Below are 21,400 nucleotides of genomic sequence, written 5' to 3'. Positions count from 1 at the left end.
TTCCCTTCTGCTTTCCACTATTGGTTGCTTGTTGACCCCCGCCCCCAACTTCTGCTGCTTCTTGGCCACGCCCATGGCTGGCCGACCCACTCTCTTTTTCTGATGTTTTTCTTCTCAGCTTTTCTCTTTTTGAGCACCTTTCACTCTATTTTTGTCATAGTTGAGAGAGAATCTGATGGCTGTTTTTACCCCAGATTCATTCACTGACCCCAGATCACCCCACTGCTAGCTGCCCTGGGTCAGGTGCTCACCTGTTTCCAGTTATCTGCCCGGAGGGCTTTTCCAGTGGATGCTGTGGGAGGCTGTGTGTGGGCTGGGATGTGCTCAGTGTAACTTCCACCACACCCAGCCAAAGAAAGAGAAGGTAGTTGCTCTGGAGTCCTGAGTGGAAGTCTATAAAATCGATATTTAAATTTTTATTTTTATAAAATATTTTTATTTTCTCAGTTTAAAAATGTAGATTCCAAGTGAAATGTTTATAAATACATAAATGGATTCACTGTGAAGATGTTTTTGTTTGAAAGGTGTGCGAGTGTGTGTGTGTGTGTGCGTGTGCGCGCGCGCGCGCTATTTTATTGTGGTATAGAAAGCCCATTTAGGTAAGCCTTTTATAGTAAGGTTTTATTTTTAGAGGTGTGGGGACATCAAATGTATTGCAGTATAGCCTGGGCAATCAAGGGTTTGCTTGTATCAGGTCATGGTAGGTACAAGGCAAGCCTATACAACTCCTTTAGGAATGAGACTGTCGTTTGTACATGAAGGTTTGCTGGGTGAGCTTTATTATGGCCTTCCTCATTTTAGTGAGAGGTTTTATCATTATGTAGGACCATGTTTATAACTAGCCATGACACTGGTATCATGGGTTCAAAGCACAGTGTTGCAATAATAAAAGTCCTATAACCGATACCTAAGGAGGGAGCTTCATGTTCAGTTCCTTAAAAATGAGTCATGTGGCCTCTGGCTCAGAGGACTTGTTCATATCAGGCCTATCCTCTTGTGAAGAACATTGGAAAGACGGATTAAAAGCTTTGAAGAGGGACCGGAGAGATGGCTCAGTGGTTAAGAGCACTTCTTATTCTTGCAGAAGACCAGGGTTCAATTCCCAACATCCATATGTGGCTCACAACCATCTGAAACTTGAGTTTCACGGACTGTGACACCCTTGTCTGACCTCCTGGGCACAGGCAAGCATGTGGTGTGTATTCTAATACAGGCAGGGGAAACATTCATACACATAAAAGAGAATGAAGCAAGGGCTCATGGCAAAGCTCAGAAAAGCTGGAGGGAAAGAGTTGTGTATGCGCAGGTAGCCTGCTAACAGAATCCCTGAACCATTGACAGTCAGCACCTGTGAGAAGCTGGCTGCAGTGACCACTGGAAATGCTTCCAGAAACCCCTTTTAGGGCAACGAGACGGCTCAGTGGTTAAAGGCGCTTTCAGCCAAGCCTAACAAACGGAGTTTGATCCCTGGAATCCACATAGAAGAAAGAGCTGATACCACAAGTTGTCCTTTAACATCTACACATGTGCCATGGCATGCATATGTGTGCACATGCTTGTGCATGCTAAGTAAATAAATAAATATAAAAGGATCATAGAGGGCTGTCTACCTCCTCCCCCTCCAGCTCTCCCTCCATCCCTGCCTGCCTCCTCCCTCCCTCCATAGACAGACTATATCAGATACTCTGGAAAGGTACTGCACTCAGCTGAACAGGCTACCTTTCCGTCCGCAGTGAAGGCGAGTCACAGTAGCAAGTAGAGCTATACGGGAAGTGTGTGCCCTGTGGGAGAGTGACCAATATTTCCCCCGTGAAGGGGTTATGCCTCCCAGGAGTTAAAGTTCAAGTTGTAGGTTTTGTGGGTTGCAGAAAGTTACATCTGGTCTCAACATAGCGCCGAGGACCAGGAAAGTGCGCCATTTTGGAAATACTGCCCACCAGACTGAGCACACCCCTTGGAAGCAACTAAGTGGGAGCAACCAGTCCTGAGAAAATTGGACACACACACACACACACACACACACACACACACACACACACACGTACACACATGCACACTTGCACGGATACACAGAGAAGAAAACCGGTTATAAGCTATTACTAACAAAAGAATTCAAAATAAATTAATTCAACACAAATGGCAGTTTTCATTAAAATTTTTCGGTGATTTTTAATTGTGCATTTCAAATGTAGACTCTTGGGTGTGTTTTATTCATGGTAAGATGGTGGTTTTGTCTTTTGCCCTCTTGTTGCTGAGCAGGTGCGGACATTCTATACGAAGGTGTTGAATGAGGAGGAGAGGAAACGCCTGTGTGAGAACATTGCCAACCACCTGAAAGATGCTCAGCTTTTCATTCAGAGGAAAGCGGTGAGTCTGGCTTTGCCAGCGAAGGGTGACACCTGCTGGCTCGTAGAGGCAGTGCAGCCGTGTGGGAGAACCCTAGCGTCAAAAAGCGGTTTCTCGGTTACCTGAGCTGAGATGACACTTTAGACAGAGTAGCAGTTCTCAGTCAAAGTCCGATTAGCTTGTCTCGGTGTTTTGTCTGGTTGACACACACCCTCATTTTTGTCTGGTTTTCCAGTGTGTAGAAATTCAGCTGAGTTTAGAGTGAATTCTTGGGTGTGCTGTTTAATTCAGCCGTAGTCCGTTCTGTGTGTGGTGGTCAGCAGTGGCTCTGCTCTCGTGTCCCTTAAGCTTTCAGAGGATGCCGGGTTTGAAGCCTGTGCCAAGGTTCATCACCATGAGTCTGTGACGACTCTTCAGACAGATAGAAATTTGCCTCTTTTCTAGAGTGAGTACCCAGCTATCCCCCAAAGCAGGCTGAGTCAAGGTGCTGGGATGTGTCTCATTGAGCTACCTGAAGCCCTCTCTCTGGCTTCTAGATTTTTAGTTTGTCCCAGAACATTCATTATGAACTGAGTACCCTTTCTGTCCCCATGTGTTAGTTGCTGCTACTCTGATCATAGGACCACTACCTGGAATGTTACAGAGCCCAGATCACGAACCAGCAAAGAGCCTGGTGGCTGCTCTGGGGGATGGGCAAGGCAGGTTTTATCTCTCAGTCCTGAGGAGAGCAGGCAATGCGTCCTTGGCAGACTCCTCATATATGCCAAAACTCTAAAGGCTGTTTGTTCCCGGTGCTCTGCCTCCTTTTCCCTGTCTGCTGGGGCTCACCCAGTGGCTGGGAATCCTTCATGGAGTTGCCTGGCATATGACAGTGTTGTACATCATATCAATGGAGGCAGTGCCAAGTCTGTCCTTTCCCACAGGTTACTGACTACTTAGGTATCCACCATGGGGCCAGCTGTTTCCTGGCAGCTGGTACAGGTGTTGTACTCGGGTGTGTCTTCCCCATAAGACGCTGGTTGTTTGCTTTCTCCCTCAATAAGAGTTCCTGAACCTTTGGTGGTATTTAGTTTCTTACAATTCAGTTCAGCTGTGACAAGAGTCCCTGGAACTTGCTTCATCACCGGATTTAGGGGTGAACCCTGTAAGAACCCCTTCCACTTTAGATTCAAGCGAGATAGCTGGCACGTGCATGTTCCGACTGCTGTCAGGGTGCACAGGATCCTCTGCCAAGTTTATTATTTGCTAAGATGGCTCACAGGACCCCCTTCTCCTGAACTCATCTCAGAACTCACCAATGGATGAGATGCACGAGCTTGATGTGGGAAGGAAGGGCGACCAGTTCTCATGTCTCTCAGCCATACCAGCCTCTCGACACCTACGGGGAGGCTCTGAGAGCCAGGTCATACAAGGGCTTTCATGGAAGTCTCCCTACATAGGTATGGCTGATCAGGTCATCAGCTATGACGTGACTGGACACCATCTGTAGGCTCAGGGTGGAATTGGACGTCCCACCCTCGAATCCTCTGCTCGTTGTATCTGGTCCCAGCTCTGTCCTGCAGCTCACCAGGATTTCCCATACCATCTCAGTGGCACACGGACGGCAGTAAATTCCATGGGCTTCAGGGATGGAGGATAAAGACCAGATGTGTTTCTATGAGACCACATAAGTGTAATTGTCTTGCTCATTTAGAGAGGGGGACATGGACACTCAGATAGGTGAAGTAGCTTCTCTGAGGCAGCTCAGCCCATAGACTGAAGAATTTATACTGGACCCCCAGGTCTTTCCCCAGAACCCAAAATGACCTGTTGAAATGTCCTTCCTCCCCTCCCCAACCAAGCACAAGACACTGGCAGTCAATGTAGGGGTGAGGAGATGCTAATGTGTATCTTCCTTTGACTCCAGGTCAAGAATTTCACTGACGTCCACCCTGACTACGGGGCCCGAGTCCAGGCTCTTCTGGACCAGTACAACTCCCAGAAGCCTAAGGTGAGCCCTGAGTGGTGTGGCTGGTAGAGGAGCCCGTGCTGGGCGGGTCAGATACAGCTGGGTTTCCACTGCCATTACTGCCTCAGTTCAGCTGTTGTGAGGTCTTTTCTTTGAGCCCTAAGGAACTTGCACAACACATACGCTTCATTTTAGCCCCACACAATATGAAATCATTCACGGTGAACTGATTTCTGAGTTGTTAAGAGAAATCCTAAGTGCCTAACTTGCTGGTCTCGTGTTCTCTTTCTTTGACCCAGAATGCAATTCACACCTACGTACAGGCCGGCTCTCACATAGCTGCCAAGGGAAAAGCTAACCTGTAAAGCACGGGTGCTCAGCCTCCTCAGCCTGCACTGAGGAGATCCCTCATGAAGCAGGGCACAAGCCTCACCAGTAATCATCGCTGGATGGAGTCTCCCCTGCTGAAGCGCAGACTCACGCTGACGTCTTTAAAACGATAATCCAAGCTTCTAGAGTGAATGATAGCCATGCTTTTGATGACATTTCCCGAGGGGGAAATTAAAGATTAGGGCTTAGCAATCACTTAACAGAAACATGGATCTGCTTAGGACTTCTGTTTGGATTATTCATTTAAAATGATTACAAGAAAGGTTTTCTAGCCAGAAACATGATTTGATTAGATATGATATATGATAAAATCTTGGTGATTTTACTATAGTCTTATGTTACCTCACAGCCTGGTATATATACAACACACACACACACACACACACACACACACCAAAACACACATACACTATACACACACACACACACACACACTAAAACACACATACACAACACACACATACACTACACACACAGAACACACAACACAAACATACACACATAGGCACACACACACACACACACACACACACACACACACACACACACACACATGAATGAAGGGATTATAAAGATGGCCCACCCAGAATTTTTTTTTTATTTTTCTAAGGTCCTTATAAGAAAAACCATACTTGGATCATGTCTTCCAAAAATAACTTTAGCACTGTTGAAACTTAATGTTTATTCCTGTGTAGTTGATTGGATTCCTTTTCCCCTTGAAATTATGTTTATGCTGATACACAGTGATTTCACATAGGGTGATTTGTATTTGCTTACATTTTTACAATAAAATGATCTTCATGGAAGGATGGTGTTTGATTTCTTTCAACTCTGTATAATGTGAAACACAAGTTTTGTCTGCTGTAACAGTGAAAGTGCCAGCAGCCAGAGGACTCCGTGCTGTCTGTCCATGGTGTTCGTCTTGGAATGACCTTCTGGCGCACCGAGTCAATGTCCTGAATTGAAAGTTCCTATATCCTTTGCTCATTAGCTTGCTTTTCAGGAGTCTGAAACCTCCGAGGGACTGGAGCAAGAGCTCACACCTTAACAACTTGCACTGCTCTTACAGAGGACTCTGAGGTCCCTGGCTGTCAGGAACAAACTGTCCTTTACCACCACTTCCCCCTGTATCTGAGCAGACATGAGACTGGTCTGCCTGTAGACACAGGAAGTAGGTCTACCTGTTTACACCCAATGCTGAGCCCTATTGGAGCAGGAACTTACCATATACAGTTCTCTACAGTAAGTTTGTAAGATAAGCTCTAAAAAAAAATGAACACTGTGTGCTGGTAGGAAGGAGAAATATGTATATGAAATATGTATAATGTCAGGGAGTTAGGAGCTACTCTTCTGCCTTATAGTTTATTTTCTAACATAAGCTGGCAGTTAACAACCGTGCGTTACAGCATGTTCTCTCCGTCTAACACAGTGGTTCTCAACCGTGGGTCATGACCATCAGACAATACGCGTTTTTGATAGTCGTAGGAACAGAGATACCGCTCAGTAGCAAAATTACAGTTAGGAAGTAGCAACAAGAATAAATTTATGGTTGGGAGTTCCTAAGACAATCAGGAATACGTGCTTTCCAGTGGTTACGACCCATAGGTTGAGAACTGCTGGCCTAATACTTTGAAGTATCTTCTGTTTTTCTGTGGAAACGTCTTGTTGTGGGATGATGTCACAGGTGAGGCAGGTACAAGATAGAAGGAGGCCTGTCATTGGACGAGAAGGAAGGATGGGCGGGAGAAAAGTTTGAAGGAAGAGGAAGACTGGAACAGAGAGCAAGAAGAGGAGGAGGGACAGGGAGAGAAGCCATGGCAGGACAATATGGCAGGTGATGTTAAGATTCTGCTCTGTGTATTTACAGGTCGATATTGTTCTTAAGGGATGGATGGTACTGGGCTTTGTATGTTTAGGTGGGCAATTATATCTTATCAATTGGGCCAAAGGTTATTGTGTTGTGTGTTCTTTTATGTGACAGTTTGAGTGTAGGAAAGTGTGAGGTAGCTGGAGACACTGGGCCACCGCCGAGGAGTTTGATGTGTTTCCACCAAGACATCTAGCAGATATCTTGGGGCACTGTGGTGCTGAACCTAGCAGGGTAAAAGACAACTATACTTTTTTTATTTTTTATATTTTTGCAACAACATCTTGTGACTTTTAAAGATAGAGACACTGATGAGGTTCACTTCCCTCATTAGGTTTTGTTTCCTGTCTCGTTATGGCGTGCTGAGGTTACACCCTAAGAGCTGCACAGCTGAATACCTAAGGAGGATGTAGAGAGGGACACTATACATCAGTGGCCACACACCGTCGTGGTCACTGTGCTGTCCAGTGGCTTCAAACAACAGTCGTGGTGTGTTGGCCCTGGGCCTGGTTGGTCGGATCCAGGCTGGTGTCACCTGGGGACAGTTTGGTTAGTATGGCTATGTCACGTGTCTCTACTCTGCTGAGACCCATAGTGCTGGTGGAATCAGGAATGTAATCTGGGTTGTAGGAGCGCCTCTCCCACCTTCACATCATGCCCACTGGTAGTTCTCTGGTGAGGCAGAGGGTGTAGAATGAGGAGATTTGCTGTGTGGAGAGGATCTGAGTTAATGTACTGATTAGCACTCCACCAGAGGACTCTCCCTGCTCCCATTCTACACCCCTGGGACCTTCCATCCCTTGACTGAGCCTTCTCACTGTTTGTCCCCTCTCCACATCCACCTTCCCTTCCATTCTGAGGCAGTTTTTACTTTCTTTTGCTTGTTTTTTTTATTTTTTATTTATTTTTTTGAGTGTGGGTGTCCCCATGTGCTCCTATGTACAAGTGTGCATGTGGTACACATGTCGAGATCAGAGGACAATTGGTCCTCTTTCTGCTGCAGGGGACCCAGTGATTGGCCTCGGCTTTTCAGGCTTGTGGCAAGTGCCTTTATCCACAGACGCCATTGCTCTGGTCTGGAAATAAGTTTTACAGTTTGGCTGTTTCTTGACTTCTCAGGTCATGAAAGGATCACAGGCTCAGAGAGACAAAAGGTGAAAAGCCTCTGAGCTTTGAAGGATGGGAAGGGTTAACATGAACGGATTTTAAAAGTTACAATGAATTTTAAACAAACGTAAGGCACCACATATCAGCACTCTAATGACTTGCTGGGAAGCCATACTGCAGGTCCATATTAGTGGAAGTGTGTTTTTCTCTCATTCTACTGATTAAGCAAATTTGGTATTGTCTGGTATTTTGATCTTTTCTTATTTCTCGTTGGCATTGTTTACATAGAATAGTGCCTTAGACGATATAATCCCATTTTCTGTCCTTAGATGAAGTCTAACCTGGGCTACATCTTTACATAGGACACCTGCTTCCAAGAGTGTGGTGGGCTGAATGCTGGAACTCCCAAACGTACATCCTGGAAACTGAATGTGCCCTTATTTGGCAAAGAGGTTTTTTTCCCAATATTTATTCATTTAGTGTGTGTGTGTGTGTGTGTGTGTGTGTGTGTGTGTGTGTGTGTGTGTGTATGTACATATACACTGTAGCTGTCTTTTGGCACACCAGAAGAGGGCATCAGATCTCATTACAGATGGTCGTGCGCCATCATGTGGTTGCTGGGAATTGAACTCAGGGCTTCTGAAAGAACAGTCAGTGCTCCCAACCGCTGAGCCATCTCTCCAGCCTTGGCAAAGAGTTTTTGCAGACATCTTTAGGTTATGGATTGCAAGGTGGGAACCTCCTGATAATCCAGGCAGGCACTCCAGGTGACAGTGTAGAGAGGAGAGAAGCAGCAGTGTCTGCAAAAAGCCGGGCCTAGACCTCTGTAGCCTCTAGCCAAGGTAGTCACCAGGAGCTACAGAAATGATGGTGACTTGTAGAGAAATTTAATCCAGCAACATGGCTACTTTGGCTGGAATACAGAGACACCTTTAATCCCAGGAGACAAAAGTAAGCAGATCTCTGAGTTCAAGGCCAGCCTGGGATAGACAAGTTGCAGGTAAAGAAAAGCTTAGGTCCAGGTGTACATGCCTTTCATCCCAGCACTTAGGAGACAGAGGCATGTGGATCTCTGAGTTCAAGTCAGTTGGTTCAGTGCAGTTCAGAGCTAAGGAGCTGGGAGTCAGTCATTTGAGTTCAGTGAGTTGGGAGTCAGTGCCGTGAGTGCAGTGCAGTGGAGTTGAATTCATTCATGAGTTCATAAAGCTCAGTGCAGGTCAGCAGAGGCAATTGAAACCAGAGAATGAGAAGGAATCAAAAGATTAGAACAAATTGCCAGAGTTAGTTTGAGGCCAAGTAGAACAATTAGGTGAGAAACTGAGAGAAGCCAGATTGAATCAGTCAGCTTGGTGAGGAGTTTGGGCCAGAACAGCTGAATTGAATCAGCCAGCCAGAGTTCAGAAAGAACCAGACTGGGTGAGCTTATGCAGTGGAAAGCCTCCGAGATGACAATTACATTAAGTGTAATTAATCAGACAAATAAAAGCTACTTTTACAGTGGCTCTGTTCCTAGAGCCTATGGATTTAGTGTGGCTGTGGGGGTGCCTTGACTTCTGGTCTCCAGCCTTGTCAGCACTCACTGTTCACTGCTTTTGTCTTAAGCCTCTGACTTTGACAGGTTGTCATGGGCAGCCTGAGAACGGACAGTGTGGTTGCTCTGATGGTTTTGTAAACTTAAAGTTTTATAGGCAGCTGAGGGGTTATTTCGGTCTCTAGGTTGTTTGGTGAGCTGCCTTGTGTTAGCGGAGAAGCGTCTCTTAGCCATGTGGTACGGCTCACTGTGGCCTGTTCTGTCCACCTCAGGCCTCACCCTCGTCCTCTTCTTGGCTCTGCCATGAGTTGGACGAAGTCTGAAAGCTCTCAGTTAGCATGTACCCCTTGGATAATCCCTTCTTTCAGTTGACTTGGGGCTTTGTTTCAGGCCATTAACATGGTACTTGGCTCCAAGAGCACAGGCTCCAAATGTAAAATGGTGGAAAAATCAAAAGCCAAAACCAACATGAACAACAGCTGACCTCATCACAGCTAAGAGGTGGGAAGAGGAGACCAAGTGCCTGTCCCAAGTGCAGCTTCAGCTCCGTTTCAAGAAATTTATGCCAAAAAGGACTGCAAGTCTGTGGTTCAGATCTGTTTGGTTTTACTGAAAGAAGTTTTCATTGTTGTTGGTTGTGTGTGTGTGTGTGTGTGTGTGTGTGTGTGTGTGTGTGTGTGTGTGTCTAATTTCTAAATAAGACAATTCCCACCAAGAAATAATGTACAACTTTAAAAGAAGCGAAGTACAACACAAACACCATGAACTTAAAACAAAAATGAATTTATTGGGGTCGGAGAGTGTGGTGGTAAAAAAGAAAAGCAGAGCGATCCGTTCAGTGATGGCGTACCGGGAAGTCGCTCTCTCACTAGTTCTGCTCCATGGGGCCATAGGAACTAGCACTAATGTATCTCAGCGGCTCTATGCTGCCCCCCAGGTACCCTGCCCCGGGTGGTCCACGGGCTGTTCCAGCGTGGCCCCTCACCACACTGCTTTCCTTTCACCCACAGTTCTCTTGGCCGGTTGTTACCACGCCAGGCATGCACATCCCTGTTCTGTGGCGGGCTTGGTGTGTCCCGCCACCATACCTTCTCTTGAACTCAATTAAGTCACCACATGAAAGAACACACCACACAACAACCTCTGGTCCAATTGATAGGATATAATTTGCCCATCTAGACAGCACAAAATCCTGTACACACCCATCTCTTTAAAATGTTCATAATAATCTGTATCTATGCACAGAGAAGAATCTTAATATCTGCTGCCAAGTTCTCCCAGCTCGGGCTCCTTCTCCTCTTTCTAAAACTTTTCTCCCGCCCATCCTTCCTTCTTGTCCAATGAGAGGCCTCGTTCTATCATATCTGCCTCCCTGCATAATGACATCAACCTACAGGAGAGACAGCTCAGCAGTGAAGAGCACTACAGGTTGATCGTGCAGAGGATCTGAGTTCCATTGGACGCACCTACAAGGCTGCTCACAACCATCCATACCAGTTCCAGGGAATCTGACCCCTATGGGCACCGGGCATGCATTCGGTCCATCTACTTGCAGTCAAGACACTCATACACATTAAATAATATAACTCTACAAAAGAAAAAGTCTATGTTGGTCCCATTAGCCCTATTTGGTAACAGTTGGAATTCTTATTTCTTAGATTTTGGAGGGAGCTTCTAAAATGAGCCATCAAAGGTCCTCAGGCTGCAGAATTGAACAATACACAGACATTTGAACATGTTAAATATTTTATTCACATTGTTTATAAACTATGTCCACCTGGAAAACACACGAATCCAAAAATAGATTATGTTACAGTAATTCACATTTAAAAAAAAAAACAAGTTAACTTTTGAGGTTAATCTCTAAACATGGAGGTCTTCAGCCTGCATTGCTATTCAGTGCCTGTCGCTAGACAGTCCCAGCTCTGGGGAAGTTAGGGTTCAGGGCACTCTACCATGTTGCAGGTCATTAACACCTTGCGTGTATGCCAACGGCAGACGAGGAAATGTCAGTGCAGACTTTAACCCATGAGCAGTTATTGATGTAAATTCACTGTTCTTATTTTTGTGAAGAGAATATGTTGGGATGTTTGAGTATTCATCAGGACAAATCAGGAAAGAGATTGACATGTTCGCCTGTCATGGCTTGTCAGGACATTTTCTGCTCTGTAAAGGTTTAACATCTTAGCCTCAGAGAGAATCAATAAATTCTATTTGAACACATTGACAGTTTGAATCATAGGCACAGCAGTGATTTAGAAATGAATGCACATGCCTGTTGACTTGGTCTCTATAGATCTGACACTAGCCACCAGTGAGGAGAAGGGGGCAACAGTTTCAGTCCCAATGTGACTAATTACAAGCATGTTAAGTTCAGAAGGATTGGCCATGGATTAAGTGGGTGTGGCTAAGTGGTCAAAAATGGTGATCTGGCTAAGAAACTTATTACTAACTTAGGCTATATCCAATTAGGTCCCAGTTTAGTGGCTTAGCTTTTTATTTTTATTATAAATTTCTATGGAATATAATTGTGATAATTTCAAACCTAAAGTAAGTAAGTCATACATCTCACCCTCTCCTAAAAACTAACCACGGGTGAGCTGCCTCAGTTGAGGGTTCAGAACCTCTGGAATGGGAGGATCATGTGTCCTTAACGGCGTAACAGGGCCCTCTTTGGAAACAGCACCCATAACACTGGCTACCTTGGCTCCAAACACTTCATTAAGAAAACAATGTCCCACCAAGTTGCCACAAGACCATCCCTTCCTCCCCCTAGGGATGAAGACCATTGCTTAAGGGCTGATGCCATCACCCCAATAGACAACAACTGAATTCAAATGTAAGCTGAGACACCAGAAATTTTATCAGTGTGTTTGTAGGTTTTGAAGAGGAGGAGGGGGAGGAGGGGAAGGAGGAGGGAAGGGGGAGGAGGGGGGAGGAGGGGGGAGGAGGGGGGAGGAGAAGGAAGACTTTCAAATGTCTAGTTTGATCTGATTGTTTCAAACAACAGCAATCCATCAAGTGAGCCTGGTGTCCGGTGTAGATCATAGTTTCTCTTCCTGCCACCCGTGTGCATTTTTTCCAAATTTGTACACTAACCGCCGGTCAACCCGCTCCAAAATTCCCGTTTTATAGTAGTATCTGTGAAAGCAAGCAAAAGAAAGAAATCCAGGGAAGGTTTGCAACACAGGAAAACAACAGCATATAAACACTCCTTGCCCACTCAGGTGACAGCTTGGGCTTTGGCTCCCCTGGTATTTTCACACCCTGTTATCAACTTACACTTAAACCCTTCCCAGACACTTTAAAGACCACACCTCTCCACAGTCAGTTCAGCATGTGTTTGTGTGTCTGTGCAAACGGTGGCTAGGGTTCAGGGTGATCCCCCCAGGGAATGATGCCAAGGCCCAAAAGGATGGAGGGTCACTTTACAACCCATAATCCCATCTGAAACTAAGAAGAGGTTTAGCTCATAACCCTTTCATATAAAGTGGGGGAGAGGGAAGCTGGGAAAAGAGTGCAGTTCTCTCTGGCCAGCTATTTTATATAACTTGTCTTTGCAGGTTCATGGCACCTGACGCTGCTCACTTACCTCAGGGCTCGGCTCAACTTTTCATACGTCATCCTGTCGTTTTTCTTCCTTTGTCCCCACATCTTTGCCAGGGCTTCTGACTTAACCACTCGGAAGATGCCCTGCTCCCTGTCTTCCCACTCCAAGATGCCACAGTTTTCTTCAGGAGACAGAAGCAAGTCTCTGACAAATTCCCACAGGTGAGAACTTTGGAGGCCTTTGAGGAAGAAGCAGAATAAAGTTAGCTTTCACTTAAACTGTCTTTTTGTTTTGCTTTGTTTTGTTTTTTAAAGAGGGACTGTGTCTCCTAGTAGCATCCATCAGAAGCAATACCCATAAAGTTTCACCAACATGATTGCCTGGTCATACGCTGAACAAAGAAGGCACCAGTGAACAGGCCAAACTGGATATGGAAAAGCCCATGAGGCCTCTGTCCTACACAAAGAACTACAGGCGACTGAGTAATGTTGGGAGTGGGAGAGGTGTCCCTTCCCAGGGAAGAGGATACCAAATGGTTGTCCAGTGCCCAATGGCCAGGCCTGAAAACATACATACAAGTAACATTATACAGACTGAACAGGTTATATTTAGGAATATATATATATATATATATATATGCACATATATATATTCCATGGACTTGAAGAAGAATGGGGAGGAATGTATGGAGAGGAAGAAGGAAAGGGAAGGGAGAAATGATGTCATTGTAACCTTAAAAAAATAAGAAGAAATGAGAAATGTGGACAGGCCGTGTGGAGGGAAGGATGTATATGCATATACATTATAGGCATGTATATCTATGTGTATGTAGATAGAGAGGTAACATTAACCTGTGAGAATGTTGCTGGGTGGGACAACTATCACTTGGAGTGCTCTGCATGGAGACTTATCAAGCTGGGACATGTCTGTTTTCTGATAAACTACTAGTAAAATCCCCATGCAGAGACCCAGATTTACCCAACTAGCCCCATGGCTTTTCAGGAGCTCACAGCTTGCTGATGGGTTACGTTAAGATGGCTGCCCTACAGTTCATTTATCACGGGGAGCTGGTATTTTTCTTGTGCCTTTAGGGCATAGATAAGACCCATCTGGGCTATGACTCCCTGGTTTCCTGGATCTGGAAATGCCGGATTCTCTTTCATTGCCGTAGGTGGCAAAGGTGTAATAAGGTACCTGTGTTATACCGTGAGCTGACGATCTAGTGGTTTAATGCATTGTAAGTGGCTAGATTCTGCCCCGGGCAGATCTTGGTGCTGCAAAAGGCTCATAGACCGCTCAATTCCCCACATTCCCTTTATTCTCTCCCCCTGGGTACTTCAATGAGAAGGCCACAGGGTGGATCAGGAAAAATAAAACCCTCCTTCAGTAATAGAACACCGTCAGAACATTTCTTTAATTCTTAAAGTTCTATGTCCAAGTGAAAGTCATGATTTTGATCATATATATGGACACACTTCATGGACACGCTTCCACTGCCTCCCTGGGGAAGGGACTGGTCCCACTCAAACACTTAGTTTCAAAGGTGAACTGCTTCGGGGAAAGGAAGTGGTGTCTAGGCTTACTTGTTCGGGTGTGACAGTCTTGACTCTTGATGCCACTTGTTTTCAAGCAACTGGAATCAGCATCTGAAATAGAAGGACCCGTGGCAGTGGAGGAGCCTCAAGCTGCACTCCAAAGAATGGACGTTAACTGCCAGCCTTTGTGGCAGGAGGCTCTTTAGGGTGGTTAGGAGATGGAGGGGTGGGATGTGCTCAGTCCTGGGACCTGCCGTAAGTGCATACTGGGCTCCTGCTGGAATACAAGAGAGAAGACACAGGCACAGCCCCAGCTCACGTGACCGGGTGAAACCCAGGTGAAACAGACAAATCACCTGTTGCTTCAAACGTGATTAATACATGACACTGTATGGAGAATGAGCTAAGGAAGTGGCTTCTTTCTGAGGGAGGATCTCACAGGAGGAGACAGTTCCATTGTGAACCAGTGAGAAGAGGAAGAGAGGGAGAGGGAGGAGAAGGGAGGGAGAGGAGGAGAGAGGGAGGGGGGCTGGAAAGGTGGAGAAGGAAAAGGGGAAGGAGGAGAAAAGGGGAGGAGGGAGAGGAGGAGGAGAAGGAGGAGGAGGAGAAGCAGCAGCAGCAGCAGCAGCAGCAGCAGCAGCAGCAGCAGCAGCAGCAGCAGCAGCAGCAGGGTTTTGGGTGGAGGGGCAGTGACCATGAAGTCCTTTCTATCATAGAGCACCTAGGAAGCTTGCACACCCTGTGGCTGGTGAGGGTGGGAGGAGCTACTGCACCCATGTAAGTTGCAGACAGTGGCAGGCCATGTTTTTGGAGCCTGGGGCGGGGGGTGGTTTGAGAATTTATATTAAAATGAAATCCGAGATTCCCACTCCCTGCCTTCTTTTGAGACAGGCTTTAGATAGCTCACACTGATGCTGAACTCACTGTAGTTTAGGATGACCCTGAACTCTGACCCTGCCTCCCTCCGCGTCTTCACTAAGTGCTGGGAATACAAGCATGTGCTGCCTCTTCTGGTTTATGCTGTGCTGGGGCTGGAACCCAAGGCTTCATTCATGCTACACAAACTGCTTACCGAGATACCTTCCTATCTCAGCAGCCCACGGTTTAGGAAGATCCCTCTTGTGATTGTGCGGAGAGCAGATTGGAAGGGACACAGTGAAAACAGAGATGAGAACTCAGGAATGAAGAGAGAATTAATTTAATATTAAATTGAATCACATATTATTGTGCTTTAATTGATATTCTGAGATACCCACATGCATTGTCTCAACGCATATGAATTATAAAAAGAACTTTAGAACCAGACCTGCCTCACCTTAAATCTTTGTCTATTCTTCCAGCTCTGGGCTCACTTTGCTTCAGTCACATGGGCTCTTGCTCAAGAGGCAGGCACGTTCCACCGTGACGCATTTGCAGCTGCTCTTTGCCCTTTCCTTGACTGTCTGGGTAGTCACAACTTCATCTCACCTTCTAGGGGTGACTTCCTCCCACTATGCAAATTCTAATCACACATACTGCCTTTGGGCCTCTACTCAGGATCTCACATTTACTTCCCTGTCTTTATTGCCTTTGAGTGCCTACGCATTGCGGTCTGTGTCCACTAGAGGGCAGGGTTTGTCTTTACCTATGTATTCCCTCCCAGGCACAAGGCAGATGTTAAATAACTGTTATTCTCTGTCTGCACTACACTCGTCATGCTGACCGTATAGTCTAGGATATGTACTGATGGGACAAAGGGCTGGACATGTGACCTTGGGAGGAAAGGGTGTCCTATCCCTCCCCAAGTGAATGTCTTGTAGTGTCACCAGGATGAAGCCTGTCACATGAAGCGGAGGACCTCACCCAGCCCTCTAGCCTTGTCTCTTTCCACTCCCCTACTTTCCCTCATCCCAGGTTCGTTGGTGTCAGTGGGCTGCGACTTGCCTCTGCCTCAGGACGTTTGCACATTCCTCACTCACCACATCTACTCAGCAGACTCTCACCCCACAGGATCTCTTCAGAAGCCTCCCCTGAGCCCACCTCCTGGGCTAGAGCACCCGTGTCCTGTGCTAGAGCCCCCACCCCATGACTTGAGGTCCAAAATCACCCATGTGTTTCTTGAATCATAGCGTGCTTCTTCTCCCTTTAAAACCCATCTCACCTTTCGCTCACTAAAGCTTATGCTTCTGGAGCCTTTTAGCAAATGCTCAGTGCTTACTAGAAGCCTCATACTCTGCATCATAGTCCTTTAGCAACTGTGGACAATGCTAACATTATTGTCATTTTGTTAGGGAGGAGTTTGAAACCCAGAGAGGCTAAGAATTTTGTACAGGTGTGAAGCTGGACTTGAGTACAGTGTTTCCATCCCGGAGCTGACACTCACCACCAGGTCATGTCCTTCTCGGGGGTGTTTGGTAGGCACCGAGTGAGCACGTAGCTCAAATGGTCTGAACAGTGGTCACTGGCTCATTGTGCCATGTGTCTATCCCTATTTCTAGACTTCCCCATTGTGTCACTGGATCTTTGGGGGTGGGGAGGTGGGAAGCAAGCGGAGCCATGAGAACAAACAAAGGTGAGTTGCTGACCATGAGCAGATAAGAAGTCTTCACTGGACTACAAGGAGAGCCAGGGGAGGGGCAAGCTTTTCCTTTCCGTGGTCCCTTGAGCTCCACATGGAGTTGACTTGGTGTGATGGGGGCGGGGCACAGAGCAGAGGGATTACACAAGAGACATAAAGATTGTCCATCTGGTCAGGTTACTCTGTTCCTACTGTTCCAGGTCAGGTGACTTAGAAGTCCCTCATGGGTTGAGAAGGTTCCAAATCTCTCTCTCTCTCTCTCTCTCTCTCTCTCTCTCTCTCTCTCTCTCTCTCTCTCTCTCCCTCTCCCTCTCCCTCTCCCTCTCCCTCTCCCTCTCTCTCTTTAATATAATGGTTGAGGTAGAGGCTAGGCAGAGGAGATGAAGTCATTACTGCCTATCTCCAGGTAGGTGCCTGATCAAACCCTTCACTAAGATGAGCTGTTGGGTCATTGCAGTACCCTGAAGGAGCTCTGCACGTCTGCAGACACCAGCCTCATAACAACCGTACCCAAGTAGCTGGGGTACCTGGTGTGGCGTGAGGGGAGGCATATTCCTACTGCTGTCTCTGAGGTTTGGACAGGCCTGGTTGTCCTTGATACTGGAAACTTAAATTTTTAAGTTTATTATCGTGAGATTATAATCAGGTGTCCTCTAGAAGCTAGGATGGAGCTCTGGTGACAGGGTTTGAAAATCAAGCTCATTGCTGCTCATCACACTGTCAGGCCATTCAGAAATCCTAGCCCCGCACTAGCACGCCACAGAGAGACTCCAAGGCTCAAGGGCAGCAGTCACTAGCCAAGAACTCAAACCATAAGCTCTGTCCTTGAGTACAGTGTGATCTCTACTGACATTTCTGCGGTGGAGGAGGGAGGGGACAGGTGGAGAGAGAAGGAAAGAAATCAAGGGCTGAACTGTTTCTGCTTGGCCAGTTTTGATGGCTTCATGGCTTTCTGGGTTTTTGGTAGGAACTAAGTTGAAGATCCCCCATTATAGATTACTATCAAGTTAGATTCAGAGCTAGACAAGTCCTAGGAACCTTGGATCTCCACTGAGTGGGGAGAAGAAGAAATAGAAGGGCCCAGGGGGTAGCGATGCATGTGTGCATGCGTATGTGTATGCCCACATCAGTCCCAGGTCTGTGTTTATTCTAAAGTTGCTGCTCCCCAGTTTTCTTCAGATGCAGATGGAGATGGGGAGTACATGTGAGTTCATATATCCAGGATTCCCTGCTCTATACCTGGCACAGAGCTAAGTGCTTTAAAAACATAATGATAGCTATCAATTTTTATCAAAGCCTCCAGGATGGGGTCCTGTCCTCTTTGACTACGCTGTGGTCTCTAGTTGGCACATCAGCATTGGAAGGCAGTCTCTGGTTTCATTTTCCAGGATATCTGGGACCATGCAACATTGCATGGGTCACAGACTCTGTGGCTGTATGGTCTGTGTTTTCTAGGACAGGCTTACTGTATAAGCTATCAAATTGCTGACTTCTTACTGCCTTGTGCCCATCAAGTTTTATATTAGAGTTTCTGTTTGGGGAAACATGGTCCCAGGGGCTGCAGGAAAGCCTGAGCCAGGCCTCAGGAGGTGTCCTGACTGTGGAACCAGAGTTGGGGGCCTGCTGTTTGGGTGGTCTCAACCTTAAGTCTAGGCTCAGTCTAGAAGTTGAGCCTATTTGGGTCGGGGCACATGGATCAGAGCCTTGAGCAGCAGCTATCGGAGGAAAGGTTATCTCCGTGAGTTCTAAACACTCTTACCCAAAGCCTTCCCCCACCACCCTCACTTTTAGAAGCTTCTATTCACTTCTGCTCCATTACTGGTTTGGGCCACCAGCATCGGCACCCTAGGTTCCCAGCTAGACACAACCGTCTAAGAAATCTTCAAATCTGGTTGTGAACTTTACCCTTTCAACACTTACAACCCTCAGTAGCTTCCCAGCATGCTCGGCATGAAACCCAAACTCCACTACTCATGAGTCTGCCCTTGTCCAGCTCTCAGACTCAGACTCATTCTCCACTGATAATGGCCCACAGGACTTTTCATGATGGGAGATGCCAGCAATCCAATATGGTGTCCACTAGCCAGCTGTGACTGTGCATTTAAAACATGACTAATATTCTTGAGGATCTGAATTTTAACATTATTTAATCTTAGGTAATGGCCCACATGGCTAGTGGCTATTGCTTTGGAAAACTCAATGACACTCAGGACCATATGGACCCTGCGTTTGTCTTTGTTTCCTTGAACCTTTTCTTCCTTCTTTCTGGTAGGACCAGCTAGGATCCTTGGGGCTGGATGGAAGGGAACCATTTTACAACTGAAGTGGGCTATTCCTGCACTATTGTCCCCAAACCAAAAGACAAAAATCACAAAACCTCCATTAATCAGAAGTCTAAGAACCTGAATCCTCAGTTGACTGAGAGTTTAGGAAAAGGGGGGAACCCCCCTCCCAGAAAACCAAACCCGGGCCAGCCACTTGGCTCTGAAAGTAAAATGTGCTTGCTGTGCAAGCTCAAGGAGCTGAGTTTGACCCCTGCAACCCTCAGTGGAAGGAGGAGCTGCCTCCTAAAAGTTATTCTCTGACCTCAATGTTTGCACTGTGGCATGTGCTGGTAGGCGGCCCACACTCCAGTGGATGGGCCCACACCCCTGCACTCATATTGGTAGCACTAGCTGGAATCATGCATTATATGCATTATAAGATCATGTTTTATAGATAAGAAAAGACATGAAACTGGGAGGGGACATGGAGTATGGGGGTGGATGTGATCAAAATACATCACACACATGTATGGAATTCTCAAAGAACACAATTTAAAAAAAAAAAAAAAGAAGCTCCACAGTTCCTTTCTCCTGCCTCCATCTCCAGACATGAAATGGGACTAATTGTTAGGCTTGTGGGCCATTTGAGACCCCCTACCCCACCATCCTTTAATTATCAATGGTTTATCAATGGGCTCAGATCATTCTGAAATATCAGCAACTAGAAGGCCTCTGATGGCTGGAAGTCATTGGCTCCATGGCTAATGGGCTCTGGCTTTGCCACATCCTCACTGTGGGCACCTACAAGGTCCTTTACCAGGTACAAGTGCCACTGCTTCTTAAACCCACTGCAACCCTGAAGGGTCCTGATATTTTATAGACAGGGAAAGTCTTGAGGAGGACAGGGGCTCCATGGACATGAATTATTGTCCCACAGACCCCCTTTCCCCATCACACTCTTTTAACCCATTTCTCTCTACTCTTTCTCTTGGCTTGCTTTCGGTTCTTCAACCTTCTAGTGTGGTTGTTAAATCAGGATCAAGCCCAAGTGGCCAGTAATAACCTGGGCACAGTGTTGGGCAGTTTGAATGTCATACTTACAATCTTTGATGGCGGTCTTAGTCTCTTCAGCATCGTTGAAAAAGGAATAACCTGGGGAAAAATGGGAAAGAAAGATTCACCAACTATTCCATGCAATCCTGGGGTCTGGCCAGACCAGGAGAGGAGATTTTGGAGGAAGGGAAGTGACTCTCCCCTCTGAGGTTTGTTTTCTTTCCAGAGGGAAACTTGGACACCATCTGGCCTTTATTAAGCCACCCTGAAGCCAAATATAACAGCATCATACTTTTTCAAAGGTTACCTAAGAAGAACAACGGGTGCCAGGGATTGCAGAAGGCTCCATAGATCTGCTGACTGAACTCGAGAGAGTGAATATTGCCTAGGAGCCAAGAAATCTGGGCTCTGAACTGAGCTGGACTGCTGTGGTCTGCATGGTTTTGCCAGTCACTGGCTCTCCGGATCATTGGTCAGTCTTAGTGGAGTATGAGCTTTAATACCCACTCAACTCCCTTCTGGCCCTGGGCCTGTGGTTTCTGACATGGGACTGTAATCCTTGGAGATCAGAATGCCTGTGATGTGATAGCCAACGAGAAGAGAGGGATAAGAAGCTCAAAGGGCAAGAGCTCTGCTTGAATGCTCAGTTCTTTGGAAGACCGAGTTGGTGCCTTACTTGGTAGAATGCTGAGCTAGGCTGGAGTTGAGATCATATTTCCAGGTCAGGTCAGTAGATGATCTGTTTCTTAACTTGCTGTCCAACATGAAGACTACTATCTCTTTACTAACACAGTTGGAACACTCTGGCCAAAGGGCCAAGTAGAACAGGGTAGGGACTGATGAAAGATATTTCTTGTCCTACCCTATAGAAGCCATTCTGTGACCCCAGTCTTTCCCCTGACCTTTCCTTCCCATGACCAGTGCCTCCACGCTTCTAGACCTTTAAATCTTTCTACAGCTACCGATTCAGATGATTCTTTGGGCTCTGTAGGCCCTTCTAAAACCTCCCCTGGTTGAAGTGTCCTTATTCTCTATCCCGTTCTTGCAGAGCCCCAGACTATGAGGTACACAAGGCATAAGCTAGATAGTTACCCAGAATATATATTTTTTCAAATGGAGAAACCTCAGAATGAAGGACAGCTTTACTGGTGATAACTCTAGAATAAATGGTGAGCTCAGTGTGTCCTGGGCAAACTGCTGGAGTGTAAACTCTGGTCACGATGCATATGTACACAGACTGAGGAACATTGAG

The 21,400-nt window shown here is 46.4% G+C and overlaps 2 protein-coding genes across 5 annotated transcripts in view; one reads left to right on the top strand and one right to left on the bottom strand.

Moving 5' to 3' along the window:
- The window catches only part of Cat (catalase), a 32,242-nt gene extending 26,752 nt beyond the window's left edge, over positions 1-5,490 (top strand). Inside the window, 3 exon segments of the mRNA NM_012520.2 lie at positions 2,260-2,367; positions 4,253-4,336; positions 4,594-5,490. Coding sequence (NP_036652.1) covers positions 2,260-2,367; positions 4,253-4,336; positions 4,594-4,659 — 258 coding nt within the window. The 3' untranslated portion in view covers positions 4,660-5,490.
- A 5,427-nt stretch (positions 5,491-10,917) lies between these two features.
- Positions 10,918-21,400, bottom strand: part of Elf5 (E74 like ETS transcription factor 5) — a 39,116-nt gene continuing 28,633 nt past the window's right edge. For all 4 annotated transcript variants that reach the window (XM_087653597.1, XM_087653595.1, XM_087653596.1 and 1 more), the window contains 4 exon segments: positions 20,197-20,247; positions 14,323-14,385; positions 12,782-12,977; positions 10,918-12,330 (listed from right to left, as the gene is read on the bottom strand). In XM_087653597.1, coding sequence (XP_087509723.1) covers positions 12,234-12,330; positions 12,782-12,977; positions 14,323-14,385; positions 20,197-20,247 — 407 coding nt within the window. In that variant the 3' untranslated portion in view covers positions 10,918-12,233.

The sequence above is a fragment of the Rattus norvegicus genome, chromosome 3 (assembly GCF_021556685.1).
Source record: "Rattus norvegicus strain SHRSP/BbbUtx chromosome 3, alternate assembly SHRSP_T2T, whole genome shotgun sequence".
NCBI lineage: Eukaryota > Metazoa > Chordata > Mammalia > Rodentia > Muridae > Rattus > Rattus norvegicus.
Note: the sequence above shows the minus strand (reverse complement) of the source record. Positions and strands in the feature narration are given on the sequence as shown.